The 19,333-nt window shown below is 36.2% G+C and overlaps 1 protein-coding gene across 6 annotated transcripts in view; it reads right to left on the bottom strand.

Annotated features, from left to right (window-relative positions):
• The window catches only part of QKI (QKI, KH domain containing RNA binding), a 155,231-nt gene that overhangs the window by 24,625 nt on the left and 111,273 nt on the right, over nucleotides 1-19,333 (bottom strand). For all 6 annotated transcript variants that reach the window (XR_007152048.1, XR_007152049.1, XR_007152047.1 and 3 more), the window contains exon 4: nucleotides 18,060-18,203. Coding sequence is in view for 3 of the 6 variants with exons in the window: in XM_047857932.1 (XP_047713888.1) it covers nucleotides 18,060-18,203 (144 nt within the window). In the remaining 3 variants the exon portion in view is untranslated. The remainder of the gene's footprint in view (nucleotides 1-18,059; nucleotides 18,204-19,333) is intronic.

Raw genomic sequence — 19,333 nt, 5'->3', positions numbered from 1 at the left:
CTGCCCAAAAAGAACAAACTGGAGTACAAGATCACTCTGGAAAGTCTCTACCTCCAGTGACAGCACGACATTTCTGAAGTGCAAGCGTCAAGTGACTGAATAACTGGGAAATGCATTAACTTTGCCCTAGTCTCATTTTTATATTACTAAATCTCTACCTCCATGTGTACTGAAGTCTTGCTTCTAGCCTAGTAAATAGTAGTCTCTCAATAGAAGTTTGTGAAGTGAATTGCTTTTGACAGTCATTAAATCAGTTTTTTTACTCTCCACAAGTATACTATAATTCCACAGATGCTAAATTCAGTAATCAAAGTCTTTTATTTAAACAGAGCATACTGCTATCCCTCACAAGTGAATTCATAAAATAAATCAGTATCATAAAGGAAGCTAATTCATGAATCTGCTAACTTGCTCAGAGATATATTCTACAAAGCCTTTTAACAAAAATAAGTTAATGCTGTATCAGTTTAAAAGCATAACTTTAAGAACAACTCACTTCAAATTTTATATTTGATTTATACATTAAAGATTAATTTTTCTCCCTAAAAAGGCATTAAAGGTAAAGAATTTAAAAAAACCCCAAAACCAAAAATCCTATCCTCTTATGAAAATATGCAATACAGGCTTCAGTGTAATGTCCATAAAGGAGAAGTCTTATTTTTGTCACTTTTGAAATTAAATTTTAAAAATTTAGTTATCAAAAACACAGAAGAAAATCAAGCTGTATACGACAAGCTACCAAATTAAGTTTACCTGAAACGCTATTAATATAATATTAAAACGCTCATCCGACTCACCGAAATACGATGGAAAGTCTCACAAAGGTAACATCTGAAAAATTTTACTTACGTATAACACTCAAACATTTGAAATAAGAGGAATATAAGGGTTTAAAAAGATACAAGTTGGGGCGCTTGGGTGGCTCAGTCGGTTGCGCGTCCGACTTCAGCTCAGGTCACGATCTCACGGTCCATGAGTTCGAGCCCCGCGTCGGGCTCTGGGCTGATGGCTCAGAGCCTGGAGCCTGCTTCCGATTCTGTGTCTCCCTCTCTCTCTGACCCTCCCCCGTTCATGCTCTGTCTCTGTCTCAAAAATAAATAAATGTGAAAAAAATTTAAAAAAATAAATAAATAAAAATAAAAAGATACAAGTTAATAAAATAAAGGGTACTTGATTTTCTTAGCTTTTCTGCCAATTCAAGTTCCATGTACATTAACAGAAAGTGAATGGAACACAAATGCTTCTTCACCTATATATAAGGAACATGATGCTACTTACCAACCATGAGAAGGGCATGCAAACAGATTAAAGGGATGTATGAAAATAACTGAACTAAAAAAGATACATCGAGAAATCACCTATTTTTCTATTAAATAATTTTACATCTTTAATAAAAACTTAATATAGTAAATTAACTTTACAGAATACCATACATTTAGTAAGGAAATTAAGAAAGAAGAAAAAAAACTAAAATGCATGATCCCAACCAGCATTATTTACTTATGGGATAGAAAAAACATCAATAGTTAAGAATAAACAGGTTCTAGCAAGTGTAAAATACGTTACATGATAAGTTCAACATGCAAATTCTGAGGGATGCGTGGAATACAAGATTAAAATGGAAGGACTTATAGAAGTCCTTATATAAACTATATCAGTCTTCTATAAACTATAAAAAACTTTGCAGAGAATAAACACATACTACCCTATTATCCTATGTCCAGAATCCCTTGTTTTATATTTAGAGTTATAACCTTAGAGTTATAAGCTTATCTAAACTATCAACCACATTTTTTGTGTGTTTAGAGAAGCCACTCCTTAATGAATCCTTATAATAATGACCAGGAGGATGTTTTTCATACAGAGTCTATATTTGTGATGGCTTGTGCACAGCTACCCTACCCAAGACATATTTTACTGTTACTGCCAAGGAGCTTCGTCAAAATGAAGCTCCAAGTTTGGGGAAAAGCCCTTCTGTTCATTTTACAAGGGCTGACCGACTGTCGGACAACACGAGAGCTGGACAGAGAGTAAAGAGATTTCAATATAGCTCCTCAGTGATTTGTGACAGTGAATGAAGTCCTAAAACCTCCACCGTATCACACGCCTTAATCTGTCCATATGAATGGCTATCCAAACAAAGACAGAGTACTTTCGATTCTTTGTGAAAATTCTGGTTGGAATTGTGGCTGCCCTAATGCAGAGTAGGGGGTGGGGTATAAAAAGACACTGATGTAGAATCCAGTTAAATTCTATGCAGTACTCTCCTTCTCTGTAAGAAGCAATTAACGGGTACATTTCAACTTCCGCAAGTGCGTCCCTCACCACGTTTCTGAAAGCAGTACGCACCCATTTGCATCAGAGTACCTTACACAGAGCACATAGGCGGCCATTCTGATTCCAGTTCTAGATCCCTGGGAAGGACTTCTGGGATGGTCTTTGTAGTCTAAATTTAAATGAGACTTCTGAAAGTCTTAGCTGCTGCTGGGTTAAGGTTTATTAATTTATTAATTAAGGTTCAACGATAATCTCAGAACTAGAGATTGTAATCAGACTACTTTGATGTATAATTATACTTTATGAAGATTAATATATAAACAAAAATATATTTGCTGTACTTTAAAAAATACAATGTATATTTTCTTATCTGAATTAAACAACAGTCCTGCATACTTATATCTCCCTGTGAAACTTTTTTACAAGATGCATCAATATTTTCAGACCACTAAGATAGCAACAACCAAATCGTTACCTTCCTTATGAAAGCAAAGGGGCTTGAAAATGTTAACTGACTTCCACAAAGACCTGACTTACCGCATGAGAATATTTTAGTTTCAAAACTTTAAACACTTAAATTTCACTGTTTGTCTTTCTGGAGGCCAGATATAAACCACCAATGCAAGAACTATTATCATTACTGATATCTTGAGGACAAGGTTATATACAAGCATAAGTGATGTTCATCACCTTAGGCATTTAAGGGAGCATTTTCTCACTAAAAAGTAATTATACTAAAACTCCGTTTTTGAGAGAGAGAAGAGAGCTGAAGGTCTCTCTGAAAGTATTTCCATGCAAATTGAATAATACAGTTTGTAAGTTTGAATACCTTATTTGTTTTCCAAAAAAAGCTTTCAATGTTCATCTTCCTTGTAAGACAGATATGACAAGTGTAAAGATATATGTTTATTACATGCACTGAGCAAAATTAAAGTTAATACCAGGTCAATGTTCATTAAAACAAAACCATCATTTTAAGCGCATTATTTAAAAATACATTTAATTTAGGAAGGGAAATTTATGTCTAGAGTTGTCACTTTCTTTTTCCTCGAGAGATCTGGAACGAAATACCTTTCCTTAAATGTGCTTACTGTACTTTATTTACTGAAGAGACAAGCCTTAATAAGTGCATCGTCTGCATGACAGCACGGATCAACTCATTCTCATTAAGAACTGAAGAAGCTCTCAGCCTTCTATATATCCTGCCTATATGAGAGGCAGCAAGGACTGGCTCCTTTCAAACCTGTAATTTATGAGTTTATTCAAACCTGCCAAATTGCTTTAAGTAAACGCCTCTCACATTTGAAAATTCCCATGGCAACTCATTTTAGTTTGGCAGACAAGCAGACCCAAATTCAATCCTTTTATCCTGCAGCTAAACCATTACAATAGTAATTCTGCTCTGACACACTGAAGAGACTGCTAATTACTGTACTCTGGGTCCCTAGACAGATTTTCCATTCAGATTAAAATGGTTGTTCATGGCAGAAAACAGTAGCAACACCTTTCTTTACATGAGAGAGATGCTCTCTCGTATTACAGCTCTATCAAGGGGCAAGTGCATCACAGCTAGATGTCTTTAAATGTATCTTTTAATACCTTACCTTCTTTCCCAATAAAACGAAAAGGAGAATAGTACCATAGATTTGAACGACTGATACTATGATCAAGAACTAAATGCAGTACTATCCGTTCATTAACAATCCAGTTAAAAACCTTTAACTCCAAGGTAAGACTCCATCTCTAGAGGCATTATCATTCTTCCTATCTTATTCTTTAACTCTTTTCGTCTATTTTCAGGTTATAATCAATACACAGTCAACTATTAGTTAACAGCATTAGAAAGGAGAGAATCTTCAGGCAACATGAAAAGCAAACTTTAAAAAAACTGTATTTTGTGATGGATCCTTTCTTTCTACCACTCTCCCAAATTTTGAGAACATCTGTAGTTTTTTAAAAACTGTATTAAAACTACTTTCGATAATTTTTTTTTTTCAATTTCCTAGTAACCCCTGAAATAACTGAAGCAACTTTAAATTTCAAAATCCCCATTTGGAAATTCGGCAGCACCTATAATCTAGTAGATCAGTTATTTAGTTTAACATTATTGAGCTCTATGCATATGACTGCCTTCGTAAAAGAGTAAACAAGCTGTATCTCTACAACTGACTAATGTTCAAATTCTCAAATACCTACAAGCAAACTTAAAAAGTAAGAGAACAAAAACCAGACACAACCACCCCCAGCACAGGGCTAAAACGCGCAAGGAAGACTGTGCCTTGTCTGGGACCAGGGGCACCGTGTGTGCCACACCGTCTTCACGTGAGGCGACGGAAACTGCAGCTGCCCGAGGAGACTTCATTTCTCTAGTAAAGCCTAGTGCTGCTCATTTCGTTTAGTCTTTCCAGTTCAGTGTTTGACTTCTTCAACAGAAGTCTTTACCTGTTCCTACTGGAAGGGCAGGAAAATTCAGGTGAGAAAAGGATCACTATGTGCCTCACTCACCTCTACATTCTCAGTCTTCATAACATTAAGTCCAGCACAACAGCCCCCCAACTTCCACTATTCTTGTGTTTTTTAGGTCCCTTCAGTGAAGAAGACTAGGAAACATCACAGGATATGTATCCATACAAAGTCTTAGCTAATGATAAGAGAAATGGTATTATTTATTATTTCCCAACTAACTGGAATGAGAATTAATTGAAAGAGGGATGGTGTCTGTTGGCTGAGATAACAGATGTATTCCTATAGTGAGAGGGGGAGAGAAAAAACAGAGACTTTTATACATTTATGATGTCACTTTTTGGTAACATTAACAGATGGTTTCATCATCTTCTTATGCCACTGTGACCAAAAGCCTGTAATACAAGACTGTGGACCAGCAATGACAGTACATTTTGTAGGCAGGGAACAGAATCACTTTCTTTTTGTATGGTGCCTCTTGAGAGCAGAAGTGAAGCTTATAATTGACACAGCCATGATGCAGAGGTAACCAGTCCATATAACATTAAAAAAAAAACAAAAAAAAAAAACAAAAAACAAACAACAACCCAAGAGGAAGAAAGAGGAACAAATGTCTTAAACTTTCATGTAACTAAAATCATACTTTTTACCTTTCTAAAGTCCATCCAAGGCCAAATAAGTGGGAACAGTCCAATGTTACAAATAAGAGAATAAAGGCTCCAAGTTTAAGTGACAGTCCCTGACCATGCATGATGTGTGCAACGCTCCCGCATTTGTCACCACCTTTAATGACCTGGCATACAAATATACTGATTCTGTCTCTAGGAGTCCTGTGTCTGAAAGTTCCAGCTCAAGCCTCACCTACCTACATGAAGTCTTCTTCCCCTAAGTATCCAGTCAACTGTGATGTCTTCTTGTAAATTCAGTTAACTAAAATCTTCTAAAACACTGACTGCCACCTAAGTACTGCTTGGTACTATCTCGCTAGAAAACATGCTACATGAAATAGCTGACATTTTGGGCAAAAAACACAAAGACTTCAAAGTTAAGGCAAGGGGGAAGTTGCCATTATATAAAACATAGAATGAAATCTTTTAAAGATGACAAACCTTGTTCACATAGGTTGTGTGAGCCATACATACACATATACATACATACACAGGTACACATGTGTATATATACTGAATTAGTTTGTTATTTCATTGTTTTCAAGGAGAAATATTATGCGTATTTTCACAATGACTGATCGAAGATTTTCAGTAATTCCCAAAAGTGGGGAAAAATGGGTAAGAATAGGAGAAAATCTAAACATTTTCAATCACCTTCCTCTAAACAACATTTACAGAACACATACCAAACTCCTGCAAAATATACACGTTTTTAAGTATATGTGGGATATTCATCAAAACAGACCATATGCTGGACTATAAAAAGTCCTAATTAGATTCAGAAAGACTGCAATCTTATGGAATACATTCTCTAAGAAGAAAAACTTAAACTAGAAATCAGTGAGACCAATAAAAAAAGTACCAAAAACTTGGAAACATCTGAAAATAACCCATAGGTCAAATTAGAAATTATAAAGGAAATTAAAAAACATTTTGAACTGAATGTAATGAAAATACAATGTAACATTATTTTGTGGAAGCAGCTAAAGCATTATAGAAATTTGTATCTTTAAAAGACAGTACAAAGTAGAACAGAGAAAAGCCAATAAACCCAAAAGTTGGTCCTTAGAAAAGATAAATAAAATTAATAAAGCTCTAGAGCTAGACGATGAAGAAAAGTAGAAAGAAGTCACAAATTGCTTAACATCATGAATAAAAGAAAGAACACTACCACAGACCCTATAGACTTTAAAAAGATAAAAAGGGAATATTATGAAAAATTTCATGACAAAACATTAACAACTCAGATGATGAGGACAATAAAATTCCTTGCAAAATACAAAAACAAGAAAGAAAAAATCTGTTAAGTTTCATATTTACGAATAAAACTGAATTTGTAAATAAAAGCCTTCCCACAAAATCTAGGGGCGCAGGGAGAACACGCCACAGATTAGAATGACTGATAAAGAATTTACTCCCAAAATACATAAAGAATTGTTAGAACAGTAACAACAACAAAAAAGACAAACTGATAAAAAGACTGAAACAGACACTTCTTCAAAGAAGATATATGAATTGTCAAGATGCACATGGAATGATGCTTGAGATCACCTGTCTTAAGAGAAATAAAAATTAAAATTACAACAGGTGAAAGGATAAGCTGGTTTATCTATTCAATGAAATACTGTCAACAAAAAGGAAGAGCCCACTGATACACGCAGCAGCATGGATGAACTTCAAAAAGCTTTCACATCAGGCTATGTGAAAAAAGGCACAGAAAAAAGTTTCATTTATGAAATCTACAAAAGGTAACACTGAATCCAAAAGAGATGAACTCATACAACCCAAGAGTAGAACAGTGGTTGCCAAGAGCTAGGGGTAGGAGAAATGGGGAGACATTCATCAAAGGGAACAAACTTTCAGCTATAAGATGAGTAAGTTCTACAGAACTCGTATACGGCATGGTGATTACACTTCACTGTACCTTTGAAATCTGCTGAGAGTAGACCTTAAGTGTTCTTACCACACACACACACAAATAACTAGGTGAGGTGACAGATGTGTTAATTCTTGTGAAAACCATTTCACAACATATGGTAGGTCAAACCATCATGTACACCTTAAAAAAATCACATTGTACAACCTAAATATACATAATTAGTCAATCGTATGTCAATACATAAAATTTAGTGACAATTAAAAAGGGGGAGAGATTAACCCCAGTAGTTGCCTGGAAGCAGTGGGGGGAGGTGGTTAATTGACGGCAAAGAGGTGAAGGAAATTTCGACTGTGGTAGCATATACAAGTTGTCAAAATGTACACTTAAAACGAAGGTGATTTATTTTGTGTAATAAGAAATTGGAAAAAAAAAAGAAATGGAAAAAACCCTTAAGCACGGTTTCTTTCCTTCTTTCTTCAAAATGTCTATCCTTCAGTATTGAGAAACAGCTCAACTGTACTTAAATCAGACCCATTAGTTGCCATATTATTTCTTAAACACAGGTCTCTAGAACACTAGCTGTGAATGCACTCCCAGAAAAAAGATTTGATGGTCAATTAAATTCAGAAATGGTTCCTACCAGAGCCCCATAATAATTACCAGCATAGTAAAGGTTTCCTTTACCTGGAACACTCATGAAAAAGTGTCTCATGGAATACAGTTAGAGAAAGGTCACTGCCCTAAATATTAAGGATCTTACTTTAAATAATTTTCTGGACCCCCAGTGCCCTGAAACACAGTCAACCTGGAATAAGTATTTGTTAATCTGAAAAGGATACTAGAATAGCTATACTTGGGTAACCAACCAATATCTCAAACGTACTACGTCCAAAACTGAGTTCCTGACAATCTCTTCAAAGTCTGTTCCTACTAAAGTCTTCTTTATCAAGGTAATAGCAATTCTGTCCTTACAGCTGTTCGGTCTAAAATCCTTGGTGTCATCTCTGACTCCTTGCTTTCTAACATCCCATAGACAATCCATCAGCAAAACTTGCCAACTTCACTTAAAAAATATGCTCAGAATCAGACCATGCCTCACTTCTACAGCTATCTTGGCCCAACCCATCGTCATCATTCATGGGGACTAATCCAACAGTCCATCAATTGGCAAACTTTTCCTGTAATGAGCCAGACAGCAAATGCCTTTCCTGGGCAGATGGTGTCTGTTGCAGTTACTCAAGTTACTTGTGAAGCACAAAAGCAGCCACAGACAATATGTTAATGAATTAGCATGGCTGTGTCTCAATAAAACTTTTTAATAGGTAATGAAATTTGAACTTCATACAATTTTCACAATTCATGAGGTATTCTTCTTTTGATTTTTCCCCAACCATTAAAAAACACAAACAGCATTCTTAGCTCATGGGTTATTCAAACACAGGTGGGAGGAAGGATTTGGCCCAAGGGCCATAATTTGAAGACTCTTACGAGAACGACCTTTCTTGCACTCTTGAACTCTGTATCTGTTTTAAATAAGAGCAAGCCAAGTAATCCTTAAAGAATATTAGTCAGATCATGCCATTCCTTTCTCCTCAAAGCTTTCTAATGGTTTCACCCATCCTAGACTAAAAGCTTAAGTCCTTAAAATAGTAGACAATTAACTGATCAAATGTCCTAATATGTACGTGAACACATCAAAACCAAATTACTTACAAACAGGTTTACTGTGCTATAAAAGGCAAAATGAACTGGAAATTTATAACATATTACAATTTCCCTGTAGCAAGAATAAAGGAAATGAAAACATCCAATAACAGAATTGATAAATGAGTAATTTAATACACAAGCTTTCTCTAAGGATCAAATATATATATATATATATATATATATATATATATATATATACACACATGTATATTTACATATATATATTTACACACACACACATATAAAGTGATTTGAAAAATAATATATAAAAATAAGAATTTTTTTCCAGTTAAAGGAATTCTGTACACTTGTAAGCATATTAGGTGAATTCTAAGCTAAGGCTGTAAGATGAAACTGATCCACGAAATTCAACAGCCCAGTTTATTTTGAAGGGATCACAGACAGTGTGAGAATTGTAATGTGTATAACAACAAAAGCATTTAAATGTCACCTGAAGAAAGCTTCCCAATTATAATAAATTGAAAATATTTGTTTAAAAACCTAAGATTTACATATATAAGAACTAAATAATCTACTTAACATTTCATTCGTCTAACTACAAAATAATAGTTCATCCTGGGGGCTGTATTAAATTAGTAACTATACCACAGAATTTTAAATAAAGAAATAGGGGCGCCTGGGTGGCTCAGTCAGTTAAGGGGCCGACTTCAGCTCAGGTCATGATCTCGCGGTCCGTGAGTTCGAGCCCCGCGTTGGGCCCTGTGCTGGCAGCTCAGAGCCTGGAGCTTGTTTCCGCTTCTGTGTCTCCCTCTCTCTGACCCTCCCCCGTTCATACTCTGTCTCTCTCTGTCTCAAAAATAAACAAACACTAAAAAAAAAAATAATAATTAAAAAAAAAATAAAGAAATAAAAATGTTTAGAAAAGCAAGGAATGGTACTACTTTGCAATAAGACCTACTACCAAACAAAAATGATCAACATACCCTGTCTTAAATATTGAGCAAAACTTAATAAATAATCCATACTGTACATTTCCATATGAATCATGAAAACTACCGTCTTTTCCTACTCAATTAACTTGTACAACAAAGCAGTTATATAAAACCAGAAATCATAAATCCCTAAATAATTCCATGTAACACTAATTTCGTTATAAGGTGCACTCAAAATAGGAAGTGTTTTTTATTGCATCAAATCTTGTCACAATGCACTGTTTCTTCCTAGAAAACCTTTGCTTACTGTTCCACCTACATACTTAGTAAAATCTACTGGTCAGTTTGAGGATTCATCATAATCATTTTAGAAAAAGTGATTTTAATTTGCTCATTTCCTTCTAACTTTCATCCTTGTACTTCAAAATTCTTCCTCCCATTGAGAAAATAACATGGAAAGAAAATAAACTACATGTGGAAATTAAACGTTACAGTTACACGGAGCTATCCAAAATCTTAAAATGATTTCATTGACATTTTCCTTCTCTAACTTTACTCGTTTTTCACAACTACCTAACTGTTTACAATTAATGAGTCACTTCCTCACCACACAACAGCCTCATACCAGGTCACTAACTTGATGCCCTACTTGCAGAGGCCGATACAGAACCTGAATTGTATTTGAAGTGAAACAGCAATCATGACTTTAATATGATTCACATATATTTTTTAAATCGCTCTTACAAACTTACAGAAGAATTAATCAAATGGAATAAGACCAACAGTGGGAAGAGAGATTACTTCAACTGCGTGGCAGAATACATGCGGTGCTCCACAAACACTTTGAAGGTAGATTTATATCAGTAGTTGGTTTCTGCCCCTAAGTCCCCAAAGATTAGCAAAATCAGGACATTGTTCTATAGTCCTTATTTATCAGTGAGTATAATTTACATTTTCACAGAAGATCACACTGTAATTATGATAGTGTACTGAAGGCCTCAGGAATCTGAACGTGTGCAGTTTAGGCCTACAGAAGTGAGATTCAAACCACCAAACTGTACTTAGGATAAAAAGGATATATTTAAGCAGATATTTGGTAGTAACAGATTTAGACTTGTCAGATAAAAACATTATATATAACTAGAGAAATTATTCTTCCCTAGTTATGCACAGTTTTGTGATGAACTGATCACTGAAGTCAAAGAAACATCTGAAATAAAATGGTATTATTTCCAAAGTAAGTTCTCTAGGTAAAATGTCATCAGACTCCAGTAATGAGTGAAGTGTGAATCATCTCAAACCCTTACGTCTGAAGTAAGAATACCGAACGATATTTTTCCTGAAACAAAGAATTGCCAAGTGCTCTCTAAGGTTTCTCTATGTCCATATGCTTGCTGGAAAAATGGGGGAGAAAAACCTACTTCATAAGGTTGTTTTGAAACCCAATCTGAATTTAAAGGGTTTGAACTGATTTACTAAACATTTAGTTGTGTATAGTGTTACGTGAATTGATGTGGACACAGTAAAATCATCAAAATTAGAAAAATTAGTCACACGGGAGTATAGTACAACCTTTACCCAGATTTATTAAATCTTAAAAACAGCAGATGCAATTAAATTATTACTTTTGATTATTATTTTAATTATGAAATTTCAGATAGAGCAAAAAAATCTCTGCTGTCTACTCTCTCCTACTCACCCAGGTCCCTTAAGCCAAGACTAGACCTTTTGTGACATTAAACAAGATGGGCAAAAACCCCATGACTATTCATGCAACTCTTTCTACATCTACTTCCTTCCAAACATGAACTTGTTCTACATAGTTAAGAAACATTTATACTGAAATAACACAGACAATCCCACATGTTAGCTATAAAATGTATTCTGTAAATGAAATGTGAACTGAATCATTCCCCATAGAAACAATATGAAACTAGGGGCTATGTACCTGGTCAAGATATGAACATAAAGGTAAGAATACAGTGTTCTGTTACAAAAATGTCTATAATATCACACCACTGCTTAATATAAAAATCTAAAAATCCAGGGCGCCTGGGTGGCGCAGTCGGTTAAGCGTCCGTCTTCAGCCAGGTCACGATCTCGAGGTCCGGGAGTTCGAGCCCTGCGTCGGGCTCTGGGCTGATGGCTCAGAGCCTGGAGCCTGTTTCCGATTCTGTGTCTCCCTCTCTCTCTGCCCCTCCCCCGTTCATGCTCTGTCTCTCTCTGTCCCAAAAATAAATAAACGTTGAAAAAAAAAAATTAAAAAAAAATAAAAATGTAAAAATCCAAATATTTTTAAGAACCATGAGAATTATTTTATTCACATTTTTGTAATTTAAAGAGATTACAATTCTTTTGTAAACTACTAGGAAAGCAAAAATTTAAGACTTTGGTTAATACCCAGGGTTTGAGACAGTGCTGGTAAGCAGTCTTTTTCATACAACACTGGCAGGACTGTAAACTGGTATAAACTGTCTGGAAGGCGACTTGAAAACTCTAATATGAACAAAGTATTAGAATTTTAAATGCACATACCCTTTAACCTAGTAATTCTATTCCAATAGACTTATCCTACAAGTATCTATGTGCAAGTTAATTATCCTGCTTGCTAAGTTTATGCAGCATCTTTTCAATGAAGAGAAGGGAATGGTCATTCTGCTGCTGTATGTTTAGGGAGGTGCTCTCAAAAGATCCAAGGGCCTCCCATGGGGTGAGAGGGTGATGAGGGATGGAGAAAAAGAACACCACCAATGAACCAACAAAAGAAGTAAAAGGCCAAGAGTACTGAAAGGATCATTTACCTAAATAATAAAATCTCAGGGAAAAAAGTTCCAGCTCCTTTTCCTCTTGCCCCATACCTTCTTGAACCAGAGCCAAATAAGCTTTTAAACTCATCATCCAAAAAGAAAAAAAAGAAAAAAAATCAACTGGCTGTATCCCGGATGACCACTACCAAACTGAATAATCTTCAGCAACAAACTCCTTCACTTGCCTTTCAAGACTCCACGTTCCTGGTTTTCCTTCGGCCTCAGTGGCTCCTCTCCCAGGTCTCCTTGGCTGGATGGACCCCCTTCTTCTTTCTGCTCTCTAGGTGGCCAAGTACCCAGGGCTCTGTCCTCAACTCTTCTTCACCTTTATCCAATTCTTCCATGATACCATTCTAGCCTCGTGGCTCTAAAAGCTTCTGATATAATGACAACTTCAACGTTGACATAGTCTAGTCCCATCTTACCTAACCTGATTGTTATCAACAAACGCCTATTTAACACTTAGCATCTCAACGTTCACACTTCCAAACCCACCTGCTCTTCCTGCCTCTCAAACCTGCTCCTCTAACCGTACAAATAGGAGACGCATCCAATTGCTCCGCATGAAAACCCTGACGCCTTCACGTATACACAACAACCAACCCATCAACGTTCCTGTCAGATTTACCTTGAACATAAATCCAGAATCAGCACTTTCAAACACTAGTCCCCATTACTTTCAGCTCACTCACAAACTACAAGTACTTGTGCATCAGCATTGCTGCTTTCTCCATCACTCTCAATCTATTCTCTATTCAAAATAATCCTTTAAAATCTAATTAAACCGTATTATTCCTCTCCTCAAATTCCTCCAACAGCTTCTCAAGTCAGACTAAAATCTAGGGGCGCCTGGGTGGCACAGTCGGTTAAGCGTCCGACTTCAGCCAGGTCACGATCTCGCGGTCCGGGAGTTCGAGCCCCGCGTCGGGCTCTGGGCTGATGGCTCAGAGCCTGGAGCCTGTTTCCGATTCTGTGTCTCCCTCTCTGCCCCTCCCCCGTTCATGCTCTGTCTCTCTCTGTCCCAAAAAATAAATAAACGTTGAAAAAAAAAATTAAAAAAAAATCTAACCTGCCTTCTCACCCTTCCTTCTCACCCTGTGTGTAACCTGCCTTCTCACCCTTCCCCACTGACTTCACCTTCCACCACCCTCCCACCTGCTCACTGAGCTGCACCCCCTTTGATAGACCCCAAAAATGTCTCTGGACCATCACACTTTCTGTTGTCTTTGCTTAGAAACCCCTTGGATACCCAAATGATGGCACTACATTTCAATTAGGTGGTTTTTCCAAATGTCACTTTCTGAGAGGCATTCTCTAATCATCCCTTACAAGACAGTATTTCCTTAATCCATGGTTCTCCATTCTCCTTACCCTGCCTGATTTTGCTTCACATCTTAGCACAACCTAACAGTTTATATCTGGTTTTGCTTATGGTCAGTTAATCTAAGCTGCAACCTCCCCACGAACGGAAGGTAAGCTTCAAGATGGCAGGCACTGTGCCAGTCAGCTTTATTTACTCTCTCTGTATCCTCAACAGCTGACACAGCAAATGCACGTGTGAACATTTACTGAACGAACTCAAAGGCCCAGAAAGGAGAAGACTGAAGTTTCAAGAAATCAAATAAACACAGAGTGATTCAATCTGTGGGGGCCTAGTGTGGAATGTGTGTGCATGTATGTGTACTTTAGGTTTGGGGCAGAGTGAAAAATGAAGCTGGAAAAATAAGGTATGGCAAATCACAAACAAAACTGTAAGAATTCTGCGTTCTCCTCACGGAGTGAGAGGAACCACCAAAAGGCTTTTTTAAGCAAGGAGAGGTGACTGAATAGACTGCAATGTCACAAAGCAACAAGTATGGATGCCGGCTGTGGGGCTCTGAGCAACCCTGGCTCAAAGTAAGGATAAAGAAAATGCGGGCCAAAGGAAGTGAGCACATCCGAGGGATGCAGGAAATAAACATGACTGGATTTGGTGTTGTTCTGAACACTTGGTAAACAGCTAGAAACGCCAAACCACAGAAGAATACTGAAAATTTAGTCTTAATGGACAAGCAAGCATGTGAGATTGAAATGGTCACCAGAACCAAATTTTGAGGATCACTACTCTCAGTATAAATTTTGACACATGAAAACCACAGAAACGTTTCAAAAAGTTGTCACATAATACAAGAATGAATTGTAAAGGTCCCCTGGCAGCTCACCGGAGGGGCAATCTGAGGTTCCGCAAAATGTAAATGCTGATAAGAAACATGTTCTCATTCACGCAGTGTTTCTGACAACCCTTAGTCAAATCCCATGGAGTTAGGGCAATAATTCTCTTCTGTAATAATGCATTTCAAAATAATTACTAGTCTCCGTATTATTCCCTTTATAACTTTTATGCAAATAGGAAAAAAATCAAAATGGTCTCCACTTTCAATCCGAAAATATTATTTTCAAATAGTTCAGCAATGATAAACTAAAGGGTTCTGTATGGAGCCTTACAGTGAATTTTTTTTTTTTTTTTAGTAAGGGTCAAACCAGTTTACTTAAAAACAATAATGAATTGAGAAGAACTTTTATTTTTCAATCCTGAATTAATGCATTCCTTTTATACTCAGCACTTGGAAGAAACAGTATATAAACCTATACAATTACAAAACAGTATTATTTAGACAGTGTTAAAAAGCTGCAGCAAACTTGTAAGCAACCATTATGTGGTAGGCACTATGTGAAGCATTCTCCGTGTACTCTCTAATTGCACAGTAACTACATGAGAGGAAAAGGAGACAGTAAAGAGCCACAAAGATGGGGCTCAAATCCAGAAGTCAGCTCTCAAGTACTATATATCCTGCCTCCAATAACCTATATAAGTAAAAACCCAAATCACTGGACACTTCAGGACTGTAAAGCTTGTTTTGTTTAAGCCTTTGCTTATCACAGCACCATCACCAGAAATGTGTAATATGAATGTTATTCCGTTTTCACTGAAAATAAATTCCGTGACATAGCATCCTTGTTACAATAAGCACTATCTGACGAAATGGATAGGATGGGAACGTACTACAAGAATAAATCACTTTATAGAACCTGTAGCTTAAAGTATTTTTATTCTAACATTTGTAATTCTAAGAAAGTTTTATTATTTCAGAGGTAGTGATTAATAACAACCCTAAAAAGTACTTCCACAGGAGATAGACTGATCATCAAAAGTACTCTTTTCTTTTAAAATATAAATTGTATAGGGGTGCCTAGGTGGCTCAGGGGGTTAAGTGTCCAACTTCAGTTCAGGTCATGATCTCACAGTTCGTGAGTTCGAGCCGGCGTCAGTCTCAGTGCTGACAGCTCAAGAGCCTGGAGCCTGCTTTGGACTCTGTGTCTCCCTCTTTCTCTGTCCTTCCCCTGCTCACGTCTGTCTCTCTCTCTCAAAAATAAACATTAAAAAAAAATGTTTTTAATATAAATTGAATTTTTAAAAAGTTTCTATCATTTTTTTTATCTACTACCACCTTTCTATATTCAGAGACAATTTTAAAATCAAAATGGTCTTAGAAGTCACTTATTCCAATTCTCATTTTGTAAATGAGGAAACAAACATAGAAATTTATTAACTTTCTGAAAGACACATGCTGGTTACTAACACAGTTCTAACATGATGCTTTTTCCCAGGTTAATAACTGTTTTGGTTTTTTTCCCAAGTTTTATTTATTTATTTTGAGAAAGAGAGGGAGAGAGAGAATCACAAGCAGGCTCCAAGCTGTCAGTGCAGAGCCTAACGCAGGGCTTGATCTCATGAACCTTGAGATTATGACCTGGGCCAAAATCAAGAGTCAGATGCTTAACCAACTCAGCTCCCCAGGCCCCCACTAGGTTAATAACTTTTGAGAACTACAGTAGCTTGCAGAATGATTATAGGTAAGAGTTTAAATTATCTGACAACTGGTCTATTCGCAGTATTAGGTGAACTTATTTGTGTGTATTTTGTGAGCTGAATATTTTCAGTTATACGTAGCAATAAAAATAATGTCAACTTTTTCTGATCATGGGACTAACAGTTCAGTATACTTAGAAAAAAAGCACTGTTCTATGTAGCTTTTCAAAACTGCACAATTATTAAGGAAAAGGAGGAAGGTTATATGGTTTAATAGTATGTAACTACAGGTTTTAGTCTATATTTAACCTGTTTGTTTATATCCCTTATAAGACCTACTGAATAAAATTTACTTGAAACTCTTGTCTTCCAAGTGGTTAACTTTGTCAAGTAAATGGAAAATTGTTCACGGCTTGTAAGTTTGTTTATAGAACAAATTATCTGGGGAATGAAGAACAACAGACGCCATACTCACTTATGTAAATGTCAATAAACTTTTGTTTGGCAGAATACTAACAGTACTCCTAGTTTTTTCAACAAACAAGCTAGGGTTCACATTTCTATCATTTTTACCAATGTAAAAAATATTTTTTAAAATGACTCTGAAATCCAACAATCTATTTTTCATTTTCCACTGAAAAAGATAATACCCCGGGAGTGAGTGCAATCATCATTTCTAAATGTGAAGTTCCTAAAAGGGTTGTGTAATAATGAGGAAAAGAGAAAAGGGAGGGGGCCTGTGCAGGGAGAGATGGGTGGGGTCTTTTCTTTAAGAGACGCCGCCCTCCAAAATTACTTTCAGTGTCTTATCAATTTCAGTGTCTTCTCTAAATACGAACTTTAATAGTTTTTAGTAACTTAGAAAAAAACATGAAATGAGCTGAAGTGTGAAAAGTGTTCAGAATGGTGCCTGGTCTATCAGCAAAAATTAGCTCTTTTTTTTACTAAAAGAAAATGTTACCGTATTATGTTCACTATGGAACATTTGAGACAATGACATGGCAGGAGGGTACCTGGAACCCACAGGCTAACATAGGTCTTCCCACATAAGTATTAGTTGTACAGACTTTTCTGTGCACTCATTACTTGTTTACAAGGAGTAAAAAAAAAAGCAACCTCCCTTCAAAAAAAAGCAACCAACCAAACAAAAAAACAACAAAAACCTTTCATCATTCATCACCCTACTGATAATGTACCTACTTTCTTACCTGATAATAGAGTGATGCAAAGATAATAATACCTTTGAAAAGTACACAACTAATGGAGTTTGCTCCCCTCACAACAAATCCTTCCCCCCAAATAAACAGGCTTTCCCATTTAAGGATTTGAGCAACGTCTATGCTTGCTTACTATACTAGAGTGAGTTATAAATTATTTTTTATGTTGCGAGGCTACATGAGATTTCTAAAAAATAGATAACCTATTCTTTATTAACACAATCACTACAGTAATGAAAACAATTAAACAGAAAAAGGGGTTGGGGCCCAAATCTAAGATTTGGAAATTATTACTTACTGCAGGTACCAGTAATTTCTTCACTTCCTCAACGGCTCTCTTCAGTTTGATCTCTGCTCTGTTCTGAGCATCTTCCACAGTGATCAAGACGTGTAAGTCTTCATTGAGATGCTCCCAATTAGGCTTGCCTCTATTCTGCTCCTCCTGAAAAATTTACAAAGCACACGGTTACAAATTTTTCTTTTCAGAGAGAGTGTATCTTTCACAATACTAACCTGGTGCCAATTACTTAAGCTATGTTTGCATCATTTTGCTATGATGCCATTATAAACCTTCTGAATTATTCTCCTTGCAAAAAGACTGGGTTTTCGTGAAACTACTGGGTCAAATGACAGTTAATTCAACAAGTATTTGTGGAGCATCTACACGTACCAAGCATGGAACCAGATGCCAAACTGAGGCTACAAAGTAAGCAAGGCAGAGTCACAACCCCTGCAAGGCTCTTATGTACTAAGAACCGATTATGGAGTCATCCTTAGGTAACCATGGAAAGCATATTATTTCTTCTGTCTTTTACTTATGGGTAAATAAGTTATAAAGGTTAGCTTAAGCAAGTCGGTTATCAAGGTCCCATAGCTAATAACATGCCAATTTAGGAACTGAATCAACATTTTCATTCTCAAGTTCAGTGATCTTTCCATTTCTTTACAACTACTGTTAGTAACATTGGCTGACTTCAAGATTAGGACAGCATTTTGCAAAGAAACGTTACTGTGTAAGAGAAATGGAAACATTTTCACTTATAATCATTATAAGGAATACATGTAACTAGAGTTCCATCAGCCTTGCTTTAACAAGTCAACCATAAGGTCACTATCTGTATCAACTCACAAATGCTAGTCTCATAGAAAACATCAATGTTTTATTTCCCTGACTGCCTTTAAATCACTTAGTGAGGGCTACCCAGGTTGGAAACCTAGTGGAGCTACAGGGAGGTTTAGAAGTAGGGTTGGCCATGTTTCCCTTTCACCAAAGATATAATAATTTCAGAATGACTTCTTGTTTTAAGTTTCAGGGATAATACTTTTAAAAATAATTTTAATTCAAAATTTGTAAAAGCATCAAAAACAGTATCAAATTAAAAATAAATATAAAAGTGGTACATATAAATGTACCTGGCTCAGTGCAAGGCACGCTACATAAACAACAGAGAATACATACTGCTGTTGTACTTTCCTCTTAAAGGTCTCTATTTACTAAATTGTGAGATTTCAATCAAAGGAAAAAAAAAGCTGGCAAAAATTAATAAAACTAACATAAAAAAGCTCTCTACT

This window comes from Prionailurus viverrinus, chromosome B2 (assembly GCF_022837055.1).
Source record: "Prionailurus viverrinus isolate Anna chromosome B2, UM_Priviv_1.0, whole genome shotgun sequence".
Classification (NCBI taxonomy): Eukaryota; Metazoa; Chordata; class Mammalia; order Carnivora; family Felidae; genus Prionailurus; species Prionailurus viverrinus.
This window is presented reverse-complemented; position numbering and strand designations above follow the sequence as displayed.